Raw genomic sequence first — 19,254 nt, forward strand, 5'->3', positions numbered from 1 at the left:
TTTTTTTTGGTTTTTTTTTTTTTGTCCTAAACCTGTGGTGAAATCCTAGTTCAGAGTAGCAAGAATGAACTGCAACACACCAGTTATCCCCAGCCCACCCTTCTGGTAGGGTTGATCCGCCTGCCCTCAGGTTGATCCGCCTGCCCTCCTGCACTGTTGTAAAAAGAGTCACTGAGTGCAAATGAGTCATCCTGTTAACCGCGGGGGGTTTGCAGGTACGTTTTGCATTCCTTCCAGTTTAATATATAACCCCACGTTGTTAAGACCTACACAGTTTAATTAGGAAACTCACTTATTTATTCAAGGAAGTAAGGCTCATTAATATCTGAATAAAGCTAAATTTAAAGGAAAAAAAATGGGGGGTTCCCTCTCAGTCTTTCATTTTTGGCATTTGATTGTTTGCTTGTTGGGGTTTTTTGTTTGGTTAGGTTTTTTAATGGTAAAAAAAACATTAAAAAGACAACTGGAAGCTAAACTTTGCACCTGTCCAGCAATTGTGTTAGAGACCGCCCGGAAATTCCAGGTATTGTAGGCATAAAGCAGGGAATCGAGACAAATATAAACTCAAATAAAAGGCTTCATTGTCTCTGCTATTGAGCTGCTCAATGGGAAAACAGGCGATATCAATCTTAATGTTACAGTGCAACCTACCGATTGACAGGTGGAATTTGGAGAGCCGCTTTCTAAGGCTAAATACAAACAGCAACCCAAAGAAACCTTCCTATCCGCGGAGCAGCGCCAGCAGAGGAGCGCGGCAGGGATCACGTTAAGGAAACTGAGCCTCCCTGTTGACAAACGCCTCGGCTCATTTGCCGGACGGGGCTGGGAGCCGTGGCCAGGGCAGGACAGCAGATCACTCTCGTGCCGGAGAAGCGCTATCCGCTCCCGTTCCCGTTCCCTGCAGGTGTCCGCCAGAGGGGGCCCGGCTCCCGCAGCTCTCCAGCTCATCAACCGAAGGCCATTTGGCAGCGGAGCAGCAGCAGCTTCCCCTTATTTCTTCTCTTGCCCGCAGATGTTTCCCATGATAAAGCGAGCTCGATTATAAAGTCCGATGTGACGACTTAGGCTATAAGGTTTTCAATTTCCATTTGAAGTGCAGGAGAGATTAAGTGGTCTTTGGTTTCTATGCCTTCTTGACAAACTCAGTTGTTGCACAGTAAATTTACATTTTCTGTCCTAGTTAGTTACAGCTACTCCACTCTGGTGAGACCCCACCTGGAGTGCTGCATCCAGGTCTGGAGTCCTCAGCACAGACAAGACAAGGAACTGGTGGAGCACATCCAGAAGAGGGCCACAAAGTGATTAGGGAGCTGGAGCACCTTTCCTATGAGGACAAACTGAAAGAGTCAGGGTTGTTCAAGAGACAAGAAGGCTCTGGGGAGACCTTATTGCAGCCTCTCAGTATTTATGGGGGGCTTATATGAGATGAGAACAAGCATTTTAGCAGGGCCTGTTGTGATAAGGACAGGGGACAATGATTTTAAACTAAAAGAGAGTTGACTTACACTAGATATAAGGATAAATTTTTTTTACAGTGAGGCTGGTGAGACACTGTAACAGGTTGCCCAGAGAGGTGGTGCATGTCCCACCTCTGAAAACATCCAAAGTCAGGTTGAATGGCACTCTGAGCAACTTGGTCTAGTTGAAGATAACTGCTTATTGTAGGTTCTAGACTAGATGACCTTTACATGTCCCCTTCAACCCAAACTGTCCTGTGATTCAATAACCGGGGTTGTAGTCATGCAGGCAAGTGTCATCTCAACCACAGTTATTTGTTTATGTAAGGGAAATGTGTTTTGAATTAAACAAAAAAGACCTATGAGTAGTACATTTTTGTGTGCTTCTGTAATGCTTTATTCCAGGCTGTTTTTTCTCTTGCAGCAGTAATTGACAGATCTCTGTTCTAGTTCTTACAGAATACAAAAGCATAGTACTCTGATTTGCCTCCTGGGTAGAAACCAGGACAATCTCAAAGCGGGTAAGAAAGGAATACGTGGACACACTCTTATTTCTTCCACACACACAGGCTTGTGGAAGTGGGTTTCTCTTTAAAAACATCTGGTTTTGTATGCAATTAAGGTAACACTTCTATATGTCATGAGTTGTGTGTATCTGTGGGAATACATATATTCATCACCACTAGACACCTCTGTATTTTAAGGTTAAATCTTTACATTTTGGATTTCAAAAGTGTGTTGAGTGCTGTACTTTAATAACAACTCCTGAAAATCCTCCTATTGTGGTATTTGAATCGTAAACTTTTGACTATACTGTCACTTGTGTCTACTAGCTGGTTACTCTTTATTTATATAACTCTTACGAGCCAATTTAGATATCATATTTATAAATGGGCAACGTCCTACTTAAAACCATTTAGATTTCTAGGGACAAATTGCAAGACCAATATTCCTATATGCGGTATATTGCTGTTTGAACATGCTGTTCATGCTTTTTTACCAAATATGTGTGAACATCTAAAACATTGGACCTGTGTAGAAACCCACATCAGACCAAGGGAAGGGAATCTAAAGTAATGCTCAAGTTACAAAGCTGTTCAGCACTGTCTGTTTAAAATAGGGACCCATTCAACTTTGTTATTCTGTGAGAGTTTTCACAGGGTTGTTACTTCTGCACATCCATGAAAGTCCTCAGACTCAAGGAGAAGAATTAGCATTTTTACAGTCTGAAGTTGAGGTTAAAAATAGAAGCAGAGTTTAATTTTCTGTCATGCTCATGAAATTGTTATATTCTCCAAAAATGTGCCAATCTAAATAGTGAGCCAAATTAAATGAAGGAATACTTTTTATAGCCAGAAGACGGGAGCTTGTAAGAAATACAAATATTTGCTGCCTGCTGTGCATGCACTTTCCCACCATGATGCAAGCAAGCTCTGAACCCTGATGTCCAAAACTTATCAATTATCTTTCTTCTGTGGGTAAAAATTAACCAGTGCTTAAAACCTAAAACATTACAGATCCTTACACCCCTCCATCCCACTGCTCCAAGGTCATCATAATTCAAAATTTTCTTGGCTGCACCAGGAAAGCAAAAATTGGCATTTTCTACATGCTCTTCTTCACAAAGGCATAATTTCAGCAAAATGTTTTATTACTCATTACATTTTGGCATCTCCCATTTTGGCATTGGCATTTAATTCTGAATACATCAAGTCAAGGCAAAGTGTTAGCTGTTTACAGTGATGATTTCTTTCTCCTCTCCAGCTGTCTTCTCAGAGGAGGAAGATTTATCTCTAGAGACAAGGTACTTCACACCTAAAATGCTCTCCAAAGAGAACATTCGATGCTTTTGCATTAGGTTTTCAGGCCTCATTTAAAAAAATATTTTGGTAATACCTTATGGACAATTTCAGTATCTGACTCCGACCACAGCAATGTGGCAACGATAGATGCTTCATTCCATTCCCTCTCCCTCACTGCTTGTTCCTGCCACTCTTAACTTAAGTTTCTTTAGTTAAATCTGTTCCCTGACCTGGCTCATCTCACAGAGGAGTCCTGCAAATCTTTGAGGTACTGAATGTCATACTGTACTATGACACCACTTGTTTGGTGTCAAGTGGTGATTTCCAGGCTAAGCTCTGGTGCCTATATGAACTGTGTAAGTGGTCTTGGCTTCAAAGCATAAATAAATATGTGTCTGAAGGTTTTTCTGTATGCATGCTGGAATGCACATTAAAGTTGGGTAAAAGCATTTCCCAGAATACAGGTTAAGTTGCTACATAGCCATGTTCTGAACTTTTTATGGGTGCAGTTTCTACCACTGGGAGTTCTTGAAAATTTGCTTAGTTTCAGCTCTGTTATTGTGTTTTAACGTGCAACAGCAGCAATGAGAATACTGTAATAAAAAGCATACAGTCTCAGACAGAAGCATCCCATGGGCAGGAACATTTGTGTTTTTGATCCACCATGCAAATTACACCACTGTAAATGTAGGACTAAGAGGTCAAACTTCAAGCTTGTTAAAGGTATAGGATATTTTTTTTTCTGAAATCGGTGGCATCTTGACTTTTACCTGTGGCTACTTGGACTTTTACTTTCCTTCTGTGTTTTTCAACCCCCATCTGTATTGTACTTACCTACCAAATGTATAACTCATCACAAATCCAGGCAACTCCCACACTAAATCACTGTGAAATTCAACCAGCACAAAGTTCCCAGTGGAAGTAAAGTCTGCAACCTTCTCTGTCCCACAGTAAGGGCCAACTGCAGGTGACATAGGGCGGCTTCCATCATGTATGAGCAAGTAGTCATAGATGCATCTGTCACTATATTCCAGCTCAAAGGATAGCATTTTGAGAGATATCTGGAGAAAATACAACCAAAGCACTTTGCTTCCAGGTCACAACCTTTTTTCTTACCCATTTTTTAACAACAACAACAACAAATAGTCTGAATTCCTTGTGTGCAGGCACTTTTGTTTTATTCTGTGTGTGCACCACATCCTGAACCCATATGGCAATGCAAATTAGTAACAAATTATTTGCTTAGTTCATCAGTATTTGAATTGGAAGAAGAAGCAAGGGACAAGATTGATCTTCTACACTTCACATTCTTTCCTCTAGAGAAATATACAAACAGCACCTGTGTGATGTTTCAGTTTTCTAGTGGGAACTCCTCTTACCTAGGAATTATTTTGAACAAAGCCTACTGGTACAAGCTAAACTCATAAGAGTTCACATGGATGTGTAAAGCTTTCCCTTGCTGAGCACCTCAGATACCAAGATCCAGCATAAATTCTTAAAATGAATTTTTGCTTTCAGATTTTTACTTTGAGAATGTCTGCTGAAAAAGTGACATAACAGCTCTTATTCATCAAGGGAAACAGAGGTTTTATCAGAGAACAGTGATGAAACCCACAAATGAATTCATCTGTGCCTTACCTTGTATCCTACTGGAGAACTGATGACCCAGAAACATGTTCGGTTTTTGGGGTATTTATTGGGGTAATTTGGAGAGGTGATGACTCCCTTTGAATCTCTGAAAGTGGCTCCACAATTCACTGAGGAGTAAAGGAGAAAACCAGAGTGTTAACAAGAGCGTTTTGTCAGTAGAAATGAGTTTGCTTACACCCTATTGTCTTATTTTTTTAAACCAAGAAAAAATGTGCTGCCATGAAAATCTACTGCTGAAGTACTTTATTTCTTCATTTAGTATTTGTATCAGCAGCTGTAATGAAGGAACTAGAAACGTGTCTGATAATTAATCTTTGGAGGACAGGGAACAGCTACATCTGAAATTGTATCTGACTTTACAGTTGAGTGTTACCATATTATCATAGCATTCTGATGGCACTAACTGCCCTTCAGAAAAGAATCAGCTCAAATATTCAAGATTGCATTATCAAGCTAGATCTAATGCTTTTTAGAAATTACTCCATCAAATCTAACACAAAGAGTAAAAGTAACACATTTCTAAGACTTCTTCAATTTATGCTTTAAAGAAGTTTGGTTTTCAGTTGAAATAAGACAAATTCAGGCTACTGCCTTTTTGCTGAAAGCATGTTACAGCACAACAGAATTTGGTCTGGCAGTCCACAATGCATTTGTGTGTTTGCAAAAAAGGCACCCTGCAAATGACTACAGTAAGGACTGTGTATCATGTACATAACGAAAACTTTCAATACAGAAAGTGTAAAGTACCCAAGGTCAGTACCTGTCCCGCTGCATAAAATCCCAGAAAACCTTGACTAACATCTTGCCTGGATACTGGCTTTGCATCTCATTGGTTGAGGTCACTTGTTGAGTTCTGCAGTCTTTGTGCTCTTTGGCTGCACTGCTCCTATTATTTCAATCATTGCATTGTTTTTATTTAAAAACATTGTTCTGGAGATAAGAAGTCTAACAGACGCTCTCAGAACAATGTGAGAGGGATCTCAGGATTACTAGCATGACACCCATGCAACATCCCATTTTCTTTTTCCTGTGAACTTTCAGACCCGTCATTGCCTAGCCTTCTGCATTTCCAATTGCTGTGAAAGTGTAAAGAGTAACAGCAAAAAGACCCACCCTGTAGTATATAGTAAAAATTTTCAGTTCTTTCATGCAAATACTGCTAATGCTGTTCTCCAAGCTTTGTAAAGGAGTGTTCATACCCCTGCTGTAGGAGGCTCTGAATCCTGTGGCTGTAATTCTGTCATCGCTTGCAAACTCTACCAGCATTGTTGACCCAGATGCCACTAAGGAGGGCAGTGGACCCTTCCCACAGTACTTGTCCAGCAAGACAGGGGAGCTCTTGCTGTTCCCGTTGTAAATTTTTATATAGTCAGAAGAACAGTCTGAGGAGGGTTGAAGATCAAAAGCCTCAAACTGCAGGAAAATCTTGAGAAACAAGAAAGCAGATGTTGGGTTTAATTCTGTACACAGGGAAAGTCTCAAACTATCTACTTGCTATGAAGTGAACCTTCATGTTCATTTTACTATCCATATATTACTGAAACTTTACTTTCTTTATAAAAAGAGCACAGAATTTCACGTAGGTATTCTATTACTGAGAGCTCAGAGACTGATGTTTCACTACTGCTTGTCTTTGAAAAGCCATCCAATCTGAACTGGATAAAAATAAAGTTAAATAATCCTCTAACAGTCTTAAAACCTTATGAAAATTGTTGAGACTGTCTTTCATTCACTGCATAACAAAATTAATGTCTTGATCCATGAAACTGACTCCCAGGAGTTACTCATGATAATGAAATAATGTTGTGTAGCCTGGATACCATGGTTCAAGCTTTTCTTCTCCTAATAAAAATTACCTTATTTCGACGGATGCGGATCAACCACAGACAGTTGCTATTGTTCGGGTATGGGGATGGGTAATTGACAGAGGAGAACGAGCCTTTGGATTTAGGCAACACAGAGCTACAGCAATCTGAAGGGGAGAACCAAACAGTATTGAAGAGGATGCAAACTGCACAAAAATATTGCAAAATGCCTGACAAGTCTCTCCAACTGCTTGTAGCAGTCAGCTTATATAAAAGGAATTAATTATAATGCTTACAATTGTGTTGGTGTTCCTAGTGTAAAAGTTATTGAAAACCTGCAAGTGAAATAAAGGTTGTTAAAGTACTTACCTGTTTCAGCTACTAGTGGGGCTTTTTTTTTAAAGACAGTAGGGCTTCACTCACATATTTTAGTTTACTTAAAAAAGCCTGGCTCTTTTGTGAACTTCCTTAAACCTCAATCACAGAAGTAATATCAATGACATCAGTACATCAATTCCCATCAGCACCTGTGTGTATTCATAAGTCTGTGCAAAAATCAAGTTTGAAAACTAGATTCTGTCAAAGCAAAGAGGTGTAGTCACTGGGGGAAAACAGTAACAGAGAGCACTGAAGTCAAGCTACAGACCTAGTGACTGGTATACAAAATCTGATCTCATCTGTCTTTTGTCTTTCCACATCTTTGTTTTTTGAACTTTATATAATTCCCCAAATTACAAAATATGAGTATATGACATCTGATCCTATGAATTTGTAACATTTTTCTCTTGCTCCCTACTTTTCCTGAGACAACCAGAGTTTTTGTGGGGGTTTTTTAGTCCCTGAGGTTTTTCCTTTTTTTTTTTTTTTAGTCCTTTTCTTCCAAAACATATAGATATAATTATGAAATTACATAATAATGGTATTGAAGTGTGATTCGTTCCTAGCCCCATTGTCAAGAATAAATATCATTGAACACTTTTTATTACTATCTTTGAGACCATGACAGACACCCAAATTGTAAAGTTGTCTTATCTGCAGTTGAGAATTTGGAGGAACCACTCTCAGCAATGATTTCTGTACCTAACAATCCATCTGAAGGAATGCTGTTTCCTTCTAATTTCTAATTATTTAAGCAAGTTCTAACACAAGAGCAGAATTTAGTACACTAATATTTAGGCCTTGTTAATCTTTGTTGCTGTTTTGGTGGAAACTAATTGAATAACATCCCAGAAAAGTCAAATACCGTATAAATCAATTAGCCTTGGTACTGGGAGTTGAGGCAAAACCCATGCATTGCAGGAGCATGATGTTATACCTGCTTTGTGCATCTCGGCTGAAGAGTTCCTGTTTACAGAGGAATGCTAGGTATTTCTAGACCTTAGGATACCACTGGGATGAGTTAAGAAATGGATGTGCAAGAAAGTAGACATCTGTACAAAATGTGGTTTTCTTCTCAGAGGTGTTCTGATCAGACTGAATGGCACCCATACTTACATCCCTGCAGTAACTTTGTAATTAAGAGTAGTCACAAACCTGCTGGCACTACAGATGCACAAGACTAAGCTATACTCATGGCTGAGGAGAGCTTACATTCTTTGCAACCTTCAGAGCTTTCCTGAATGGAGAATTTGGTTGAGGTAGCGACCATGATTTCTCTGATGGATTTTGCTAATCTCAAAGAACAGGGATTAAGTCAGGATAACTCAAAGTGAGAGTGAATAATTGAAAATAAATTGTCCTTTCCAAGAAGCCAGCAGTTTGACACAGGGATAGTTCTGTTTTCTCTTGTAGGGTGAAAGAGAGAAGTATTGAAGGGATTGCAAGCCTCATTCCTTTGGGGGATGTCTGTCAGTGCCTACAGATATCAGCTGTATAAGAATTCACATGTCTTCTATCTACAGCACTTACTGCACTTGTAGAGCTTGTTGATTTTAGCTACATCCAAATTACTCAGCCCTTCTCTCTGCCCAATAGGTATAGAGGGGTCAGGAATTGGTACAATAGTTGGTTTTCCTGGAGTGCTGGAGAAATCATACCTGTAGAAATAAGGAAATCACATTTCTTTTTTTTCATGTACCACATAAACAGAATTTTAATGGAAATGGACAAGAAGCTTCTCAGAGACCAGGCAGTCTTCCCTGAAGAGGACCAGCATGGCAGATACTTGGTGTCCAGCAGCTGAAAGCAAGCAAGCAGAAAAAGATGCACTGTCCTGAAAAGGCCTTTCACCAATGTCTGGCAAAATTGACTGAATCCCACCTTCTTGATTCCTGAGGCAGAGGAGAAAAAATAGTTCTGTCTCAGTTACTAATTGCCTATATGCTATCTGTAATTTCCTGCCTTCTGATAGTCAAGTTTTATTTCATGGTTTTGTGCAGAAATTGTTACTTGCTTGTGGAAATCAAGGAGAAGGCACATGATACAAGCTTGTACATTATGCACTAAAATGCAATCTTAGACAGTGTTCCCAGATTAACATAAGGCAGCATACAACATCTCAGTGATATAAAAAAAATCCATCTTCCTTGCCTCTATACTTAAATGTTGTTGTCTATGATCAGCTGTTACTATGTTTATGAAACAATTTAAACTTCAGAACTTTTAGATCGGTGATTCAGTAAAGTTAGACTTTGGGCCACAGTCATGTCAAAGGCCTTTAGCAAGAGACAAGAGTACAGTGGAAGAAAATGTTGTCTTATGCTTTTCTTCTATCCATATCAACTCTTGTTTTCCAGGAATCCTGCTGACAAAGGAAGTATGCTCATCCTTAATTATGTCCATGCACTCAATTTTGAATGAACAGCAAAAGTCATTCTCTGCACAGAGCAACTCCTTCTGCCTAGATCTGAGCCGAATATCTAAAAGCTATTTGCTCCTTTGAAAAGACAGCCCAGAAAACAACTTACGCGCCATAGTGCATCACTGAAGAATAGTCATAGGGAAGGCCCAGATTTCTGGAATTCATTTTTCCAAAGTTCCCTTGTTCCCCTGTAAGGTAGAAAAGCAACATTTCAGTCAGAACTATTATTACTGCTCTAATACTACACTGCCTGCTGTCATAATCCTGAGAGTAATGTAAAATACTAATATGTGTTCTCATAAGACCTTGGATCTATCAAAACCACCAAAGATTGTTGAAATCCATGGGAACCTACTTTTACAGTCTAGTAGGTTTCAGAATATAAAGTTAATCAAATAAGTTTTGATATAATCAAAACTTATCATGCATTGTACTTTTCAAGCAAAAAGTATTCCTCTGTCCGTCTTCATTAGGGTGTCTCCAAATACATTTCAGTGCATTATCTTGAATACTATAAGCATCCAACCTATGTCCCCAAAGCTGCATCCATACCTTAAAAGGAAAATCTGTCTGACCATCTAGATCAAAAATTCAGAGCTATGCATGGGTGATGTCTTGCTGAGTCCTTCCACCACAGGGTTATAAGACCATAAAAGAAAGGGATAAATTTTACCTGTTCCTTGCCCCAGAGTCCATGCTACCAGCCATATTTTGGCTTTGTCTCTGCTCAAACCCATCAGTAGTGACTACAGTGAAGTGATATGAGTCATATGAAGCAGAAAAATAAATTGTCAGAATAGCTGCTGAGCATCTCATCACTGTTCATCTGTTTAGACTTAAAAAGCCAGTATGAGATAAGAAAGTGTTACACTGATACAGGGCTGTGACCCAGGGACTGGGGCAGAGACGATTTCATATCACCTAGCTTTATTTCCCAAAGTTAGCCACGGAATATATTCCTCAAGGCTTCCAGGATAGTCAGAGGAGAGGGAAAGAAAGAGAGACACAGTTGGAGGGAGTTTCATCTGAAGAAAGTACCTCTTTTTGTCACTAACTGGAGATTATGAAAATGAATTACATCCTGGGTCTCTTGTCCATGGTAAGACAGACAAACAAGCACTTTCAGAGAGGAGGGAGCTGAATACAGTCAGCCTAGCATTAGGACTAAAGACCTAACCTCCAAACACTCCTTTCCAGTTCTGTGCCTTCATTATTGTAACTACAAACGTGGTTTGTAAACCACAGACCATCTGGACAAGAGTTCAGAGTTGGACATCCTCAAAGTCCACACAGCTCTGCTGGAGGCTTGCAACCAGAGCAAGTCTCAGCCAGTAATGTCCTTCAGCATTGGTCCTGGGCTGAGGGCTAAGAGATGCAAAAAGAAAATTCTAAATACCACCTAACAGAAAATTTTGAGATAAACATGAATTTGGAGCTTTTCATAGCTCCAAAACGCAGTTAAGGCTTAAACCGTTTCTCAACAGCATTGGCCTTCCTCTGTTTTAATCTCAGTCCCTCTTATCTGCTATACTGACTTCAGAAGGAATTATCAGCAAATGTGCAGCTTTTCTTGAGGTGATGAACAGAGAACACAGTTCAAACATGGTGAAACATTGAAGCATATGGCTACTGTTTGGCACAGAAGTGCTTTGCTGAATTGGTTTGCTAAATAAAGAAAAAGTAACAGCATCCTGGCTGGACTGAGGTGCTGCCAGCAAACTACTACCTACCTCATCACATGCCAAAGAGATCTGGCTGTCTAGATGTGCACACATTTGGGGACTTACCCCCTCTTTTCCACTCTAAAAAAAAAAAAAAAAATCTACCTCTGCCAGAATATAAGTGCAATGACTCAGAAGAGCTGAAAAGGAAACTGTGGCTGAAGACTCTGAGTATTTTTTTCCCAAAAGTTTGGGAAAAACAAGCTGAGTTTCAAGTAGCTAAGTGGACAGCAACTGATCAGGCTACATGTTGTCAAAACAAAGAAGTAGGATGGCTTCCAAGGTAAATTGCTGGATAAAAACAAAATCCAGAAAACATCCACAATATGAAAGTCCTGGCAGGAGAAAAACAGCTTGCGTGAGAGAGCTGGGATGCCAGAAAAGGTCTTGAGGTCTAGTTCTGCACCACCAGGGTTCAGCAAGAGCTCTGCCATCAGCACTGTTAACAGCAGCATGTTTTTACATGACATGTATATTAACAATCCTCATGAACATAACAGTTTCTTCATTTCCTTTCCACTGCATATCTTTGCACTTCTTCCCTGCAGTGCTTGAGCTGCACACTCTGCATTCTAATTACCTTGTCACACCAGTTGTCTCATTTTCCACCCATAGTGAACACTTAAAATACCTCATTTGCTTCTGCATAGCATTGACCTCTTCTCCCTCATTTATCATTTTGATACTGTGCCCAAATCAGAGCTTGGTTACATCTGTATCCTTCAGAAATTATGATACCTGAACCTGTGGAGTTCCCTTTGCAAAACCAGAGTAAGATTATGTGTGCTTAGTATATGTAACGTCATGTTTTCAACTCTTTCCTAGCACATCATTTGCTGACATTTCAAACAATGGACACCCTTTTTGTACAATGGCAAATAACTCACAGCAAAATTACACCTTAATGCTAGAGCTGAAACCTCAATAAGGAACAACACAAATGGAATTTACTTGGGATATCACGGGAATAGCTGAAGAAAGTTTGGAGAACAGTGTGTTAGGAATTTGCAATAAAAACAATCAAGTTCCATCTGGAGATAAAGATGGATATATTTTCAGCTGTGCATGATATTGAGGAGCTGAATATCTTATTTGTTGAAGAGACTTAATAGAATTTAGTATCCAATTGTTCGGGCTCATTTACTATTATTTTCTCTAATGAACCAAATAGACTATTGTATTTTTACAATTGTTATGGGTTGCCCAGCTCTCTAACAGCTGTCAGACAAGCAATTCCCTGCATACTTGCTTTTGGTATTTCCCTTTTATGTACCACTTTCTCACTTTGCCTTGGATCTGTTGCCATTCTCTTTACTGTTTCCTCCTCACAGCCTGGAGCTCTTATATATAAGCCCATGTTCCCAGCACACAAATCATGGGCACATGCCCAAACTATTCATTCTGCATTCCTTTCCATTAAAAATATCCACTTGTTTTTCCTCTACAGAATTACCAATCCTGATCGCTCCCCATGGCTCCTTCTTTTCCTGGCAGTGTATATGGTCCTGTCCACAAGCAGGAAGTAATTGCAGTCCTTCCTCTCACGTTAAGCCAGGTCCCAGAATTTTGTAAATGCTAATGGTTGCATGTTTCCAATGTCTCCACACTGAGTCCCTTGTTCATACACATTTTAGGATATATGCATTTCACTCACTGCCAGTGCCATGATGCCAACTGGCTGCCTTCCCCATCTCCATGGCTTTCCCAGGATAGAGTTGCTGAGTGATTCCTTAACATGACCTCAAATGTCACACTTCATCCCCCCTCAGTTAAGGGTCCCATAGTCTCGCCTCCTGGCCAAGTCTTTGCAACAACACTTTGCATTCTTGATGATCTTCGTATTTTGGGGTCTGGGCTCAAGATGGCAATCAAAATAAGAACACAGAGTTACTTTTAGGCTGCATCTGCCACACTAGCGTAGGTGTAGCTACAGAAATTCCCTCGTGCAAACACTGAACAAGAAATTCCATCACACTGAATGTGCTGCTGCTGCTGCAATTCAACCAGCATTAATCATGACTCTTACTTGCATTGTTGTTCACAAGAGAAACATTCTCCTTTTTCTGGAAGTATATATCTTTTCTTAAGATTTAGTGGACATACCTGCCATTATGTGTTCCCACATGATCTTGACAAACCTGTCCCGATCACTCCGTGCCTGTTCGTGGATGAAACCCAGTGCATGGTTCATTTCATGCTGAATTGCTCCTTTATCCATGCAACCATTTTTTACCAGGCCTACTGCTTGACGTCCTCCAATCTTTCCAAAGTAAGACCAGCAGCTAAGAATAAGCAATCAATAAAATGATCAGATTTAGCAAATACAAATGTATAGATATATTGATTATGTCACCAAGGTTCTCAAGATATGCAGCCACAGAAGGGGACATGCAACTAGTCACTGGCATGAGCTGTCTAGACTTCTAAAAGCTGCCAAATAACATGGTGGAGGGGAAATGAAGCCTTTGAAATGACGATAGCAAATTTTAAACCAGTAAAATGACTATCAAACTAAGAAGAAGCAGTATAAGTAGTTAAGCAAAGAACCTGAAACAATTATACTTATTTAAATTTTTACAATTAAGAAAAATGTCTCATTTTGAATTACACCTCATTATCTTTAAATCCACACACATGTTTATTCCTGCAGCCTCTTAACTGATGTAACTGCCGGCATACCTAAAGAAAAATTCAAAATTGCACCTACTCTCTGAATTTTTACTGCTAGGTTAAAAAAAAAAAAAAAAAAAAAAAGCAATTACTTAAATCCAAAGCAAACCAGAAGAGAATCTGAAAGACCTTTTGAGTGCTGCCACTCTCAGGATACAGGGAGCTTACCTCTGCCCACGTTCAACATACACGTAGTCTGTTTCTGTAGTACGATTTACAAATTGCACACAGGTCAGTGTGGAGATCTCTTGCAAAGCATCAGCAATCCAAGACCTCTCTACTATTGCTAGAAAGAGAAGGGAGCCAGGAGAAATCTTCCTTGGTTAATCAAAACCGAGGTGCATTGATGGGGTGTATTCCTTTGAAACTTCACAAAACTGATTAGCTCTTTATCATAAAAGTATTGTAAAAAAAGGGCACAAAACTTTCAGAGATCTTCAAACTGATTGGACTTTTAAGGGGAAGCATAAAAATTACAGCTATTCCATATGCATATTATTTATTTAGGAGACAGCTGATGGAAGGCAAAATATTGGCATTATTCCTTCCATTGGACAGAACAGAAGAAATGAGACAGTTTCAGATATAAATAGTTGGATCAAAGTATCCCAAATAAGCCTGATTGTAGCCAAGCACCAAAACCCGATTTTGTTTATCAGAAAGAACAAATGCCTGCCGCAGCCCCCTTGGAATCATGCAAGACAGCCAAGGCTCTGAAGAACGCAGTGTTTCTATTCAGGTACCAAATAAAGATCAGAGTGTTTATCTACTGTGGAACATTTTGGTCTAAATTGGCTTCCTCAGTTATGAATCATCTACACTGATGTGTATCTCGATTTCCTAATATTTAAACTTTGGAGAGAGGGAGATAGAGGGAATAACCCTCACCTAACCAAACGAATATATACTGTAGTTCTGAAGCACATGGCCAGAGAAGCAGCCTAGATAACACAGAGATTGGGCTTTCCTCAGTTCCTTTCCCTGAGGAACAGGAATCAAGCAAAGGCCTTATTTCACTTCCATGCCCTTTTCTCTCAAGGTAAGATCTCTGAAGAAGGGTCTGTATGGAATTCACTCCTGCAGCCTTTTCCACAGGACAGAGCTATTGCCTGGCTAGAGGGAATCAACAAAGGAAAAAATACCACCAAGGATTTTTCCTCCATTTTTGCCTCTACAGGTGTTTTAGTGTGGGAATATTTCTATGAAAGATTTGAAAGAAAATTATTACAGAGTTCAAAAACCCATTTCTAGTGGTAATTTTCATAAAAATACATTCAGAGTGTGAACAAAATATGTTTCTTCTACTGTACTTGCTAAATATCAAAGTGCATTGTAGCTAGCAGGAGCAAGCTAATATTTGAAATTACAATTAATTATCTGACTATCGCCCAAGTAACCACATATTTCAGTGTGATCTGTTTGGAGTCTTAGCCAAACTTCCATAGGACTAATAGGATAGCAAAAGGGATGTGTCAATAAATTCTCACTTGTGCAAAGCTTGCTTTAGGTGCATGCCACAGAAACATAAAATAACAGGGAATATAGGGACTTGAAAATCCAGGCTAACTTTAGAGCATCCATTTGCATACACTCACAGAAATCAGAAGAGATGTTAACTGGAACCTTGACCAGTCCATCTGGTGACTTGGGCCATAAACAACTCTCACAGTTAATTGCACTGCGTCGCCCTCTTCTCAAGAGGATGTCTCCTTCATACACAGCTATTTCATTACCTGGCAGAGGCAGAAAACAAAGAACATCCAAGGCACTGGGAAGGCAATTACATGTGCAGAGAGGGAGACGAGAGGTACACACTAACCAAGGTTTTGTATCTTTGGAAATTTCTTTCACTGAAGTTCATTTCCTAATAATGTGAGGAAAGATTAGTATGCTAAGACTGGTTAGGTCTGCCTTGCTTCCTGGAAAGAAAAGTTTAATATTAATATAACTGTCATAATGCAGCTGTAATCAAGGTCATGGCAAAATAAATTTTAGCTTAAGAAGCTTTGTGAGCTTTCAGAGGGGAATGTTATGTATTATAAGTCATTGTTCTCTTCATTAGAGCTTGTGGAATTAGAGAAAAATTGTAACTGACCTCTATAAAAATAGGATTAATCATACAAAAGAAATTATTATTTTTATCATGCATATTGAATTATATGCAAGCTATTAATTTCCAGGTTAACTTTTAATTTTACATAAGACATTGTGACATGCTCCTCAGTTCTAAAATTCTCCAAAATACTTGGAATACATTTCTCACAGACAAAACCTATCAGTTATTAGGGGGAAAAAATTACAACAGTCTTGGGTATAGCAGACAGGAAAGTGCCATATATCACACAGGAAAGAAAACAAAGTGAAAAATATTCTGATTTGCTGGGGCTACATATGGAAAAGAACATTTCATGTAGCAATTGCTCAATAATTCTTCTTAATTTCTTTATCGCAACAGCATAAAAAATCACACTGAATGTGACTTTAAAACACATTTGAGTTCTGTGAATTGCCTTCCACTGAGGCTGAAAAAAACCTTCAAAGAGAAAAATATACCAAATAATTATATTGATGTATACAGATGCAGCTCCACCAAAACCTGTAGTTATTTATATAATAATTACAATCAAACTCACCTAAGTCATTCTTTCTTGTAGCTATCTGGAAAAAAAAAGTGCATATATTTTAGTACATGCTCATCTCCATAGCAGAAAACTTCTATCAAGTAGACTCACAGCAGTAAGAGTTTTTAATTAATTTTAAGATAGAGCAACTCAGCAGCAACAATGTAAATTCTCAACATCTCAGAGCAGGGACACACCTGGACAGGTTTACTTAGTGCAAAGCTACAGAGAAATGCTAAATGAGTTGGCAGAAGAAAGTATTTCATCTTCAAATTTCCAAGATGATCTTCTCTGCTCTGCAGCTCAGTTCTCCCAATTGTGATTAGTTTATCTGGGGTAAGTTTTATGGGAAAGCTGCTGCTGTTGTTAGCAAGCGCAACAAAATTAGATAACAAGAAGTATTTTCACAAAACAAACAAGCTGCAGGACCTCTCAAGAGAATTTCCAGGCTCTCATTTCTTATTTATCTTTAGAAAACAGAGGAAGTGGAGCAATAGGAAAGAAAATTCAGTAACCTTAAAGTGACTCATCTTTAATTCTAAGAAGAACCCATGAGCTGCTGCAGGTCCCCTCACTGCTGACCAAGGGACAGGATATCCGGCAGCAGTCTGTTTACAGCAAAACTCCATCTCAAGGAACTCTTTGATCCATCCACATTGACTACCTGTAATAGTAACTCCTTAGCTTGCTGCCAGGAGACACCCTGCTCTGCAGAACCAGTCTATCTGCCTGTCCACTCTGTGCACAACTCTCAGCCAGGCATTTCTGGCCAGGAACACTAGAAGTCTGTTGGAGGCAGAGATGAATCTGATTGTGGACAGAAATTGTTTTACCAACATCTTGAAATATAATCATTGCTGACAGAAATGGTGTGTCTTTCTGGAGTCTACAAATACTTAAAACCACCAGCTCACAGAGGTTTTTTGGCTTTCCACCTTCTGGGAAGCCTCCTTCCTTTGATGTACATGAATAGAAACAAGACTAGAAAAGCAGGCTAAATCCTAGAAAACTTGCACTGTAAGAGTAAGCCACAGATTTGGAATATTCATGCTAAAGCCACACAAACACCACCATAGGCAGGCAGATCCTGCTATCTCCTCTCAGCTTCAGCCCCTGCACAAATACTGAGGAGCTAGAGAAAATCCAAAAGATTTTCTGTATCAGATCTTTAAGAAACAAGCAAGAAAACCTTTAAAAATTCCTGCAAAGACAAAATTCTGAGGAACCTATGTAGTTCACAGCAAATCAAGATGCCAAGTGCCTTCCCAGAGAGATATATGGGCTGGTCCATTGTTTTTAAGAAGTACTTTGCTAGGAAAATTTTAGCTGATATAATGTAAAGCTTTGCTACAAATAATTTCATTTTACCCTACTAACAATTTGCTCCTCAACTTTCTAAAATATTCTGTGAATTCTGTGATTTCTAAAATATTCTGTGAACATTTCTGTGATTTCCACAATTTATCTACAGTTGTCATTTCCATGTAGATTATACTGCAGTAATGAGGTGCAGACATAAAGGACACTTTTTCCTTTGGCTGATCAGAGGATGAACTTCAGAAGTCCTCATTAGTCTCTTATATCATTAACCAGAGCTCCTCCAGTACAGTTCCAAGCAATCTCTGTGTCTATTCAAGATCAGGCTCAAAAGAGTGACAGAAGGAGTCACAGGAGCATATTTCTGCTGCTGTATATCACAAAATGACAGGGGAAAGAGCAGAAGTTACTAAGCAATAAAAGCAAGAGAACAAGAGCAGATCACTGTGCAGAGCCTGGAGCTGGGTCACTCCAGGTGTGCAGCAAGGAGGGATGGGAGGGCCCTTTGAAGTTCTGCCACACAGTTTTGCATATCCATTCCATGAGAAAAAAACCCTCAAATCAAGAGATTTATCCCATGGTTTAATTAGCTTTCCTGACTGCCAGAAATAACTGGATATTTTTCAAGGCTAATTTATAGACCAAAGTCTCATATCACCTGATAACATATTATCAGGAGTTCTCTCACAGATGCAAATCTCCTTTTTGATGCTGCTTGTCTACATTATCTAATTTTATATTCTAGCAGGATAATGTTCAGGTCTTGGTTACATTATCTATCCAAATAATTTGCCTGCACAACTGTAACTTGCTTTACTTCTCTCATATGCCTTTTCTTACATTGCATTTGACATTTCTCATTCTTAGCCACACTCTCCTTGATCTGCCACATATTTCATCACTATTTGTTAGAAATTTTAATGCTATTTGTTAGAAATTTTAATATGATGTTTGTCACATTTTTAGTGATGCTTACTTATTTTTACCTTTATTCCACGACAGAGAATGGGCACTTCTTTCACCATGTAATCCAAATAGCTCTTAGCAAAATATTAAATTACAAAGTAGGAAAAACCAACCACCTATAAGTGTTTAAGTACAGAGTTTTTCCCTAGTTCTGTATCAGTAATAGGCATAATCACAAGCAATAAGTATAGCAGGTCCCATGTTTTTTCTACTATGAGAAAGTACAGAGGCATTTTCTCTGGCTAAAGCATTAGAGTGAATGAACCTCAAGGGAAACAAAATTCGGGAGAGTGAATGGCTGTGTGATTGTCTAAGGATCCAGTGGAATGTCATTCTAAAGCTCAGTTCCTCAGCTATTCACTCAAAGGTTATGCAAGCAATTTCTGGTGAACAAACCGTTGGCATAACTCAACTGTGTGTTCACCTGAGGAAGCTTATTACTTTT

General features: G+C 39.1%; 1 protein-coding gene across 1 annotated transcript; it reads right to left on the bottom strand.

Moving 5' to 3' along the window:
• Positions 1–1,844: 1,844 nt before the first annotated feature.
• LOC146436401 (embryonic protein UVS.2-like) lies at positions 1,845–16,841 on the bottom strand. Its single transcript, XM_085062424.1, has 11 exons — positions 16,724–16,841; positions 16,539–16,563; positions 15,501–15,638; positions 14,074–14,191; positions 13,339–13,517; positions 9,621–9,702; positions 8,623–8,750; positions 6,766–6,881; positions 6,109–6,334; positions 4,898–5,016; positions 1,845–4,320 (listed from the first exon to the last, which is right to left on the bottom strand). Exons 1-11 carry the CDS (start codon positions 16,790–16,792, stop codon positions 4,090–4,092), a joined length of 1,431 nt encoding a protein of 476 aa, XP_084918550.1. The 5' UTR covers positions 16,793–16,841; the 3' UTR covers positions 1,845–4,089.
• Positions 16,842–19,254: the final 2,413 nt, after the last annotated feature.

The sequence above is a fragment of the Lichenostomus cassidix genome, chromosome 5 (genome assembly GCF_008360975.1).
Source record: "Lichenostomus cassidix isolate B80296 chromosome 5, HeHo_3.0, whole genome shotgun sequence".
NCBI lineage: Eukaryota > Metazoa > Chordata > Aves > Passeriformes > Meliphagidae > Lichenostomus > Lichenostomus cassidix.

What these genes read in the sequence shown, in the direction of transcription:
- LOC146436401 (XM_085062424.1), bottom strand. Translation starts at nt 16,792, where the DNA reads ATGAAATACTTTCTTCTGCCAACTCATTTAGCATTTCTCTGTAGCTTT. An exon ending in TATGTTGAACGTGGGCAGAG is followed by an intron (nt 13,518 to 14,073) that starts GTAAGCTCCCTG and finishes GCTTATTCTTAG; the next exon opens with CTGCTGGTCTTACTTTGGAA. An exon ending in GTGGGAACACATAATGGCAG is followed by an intron (nt 9,703 to 13,338) that starts GTATGTCCACTA and finishes TCTACCTTACAG; the next exon opens with GGGAACAAGGGAACTTTGGA.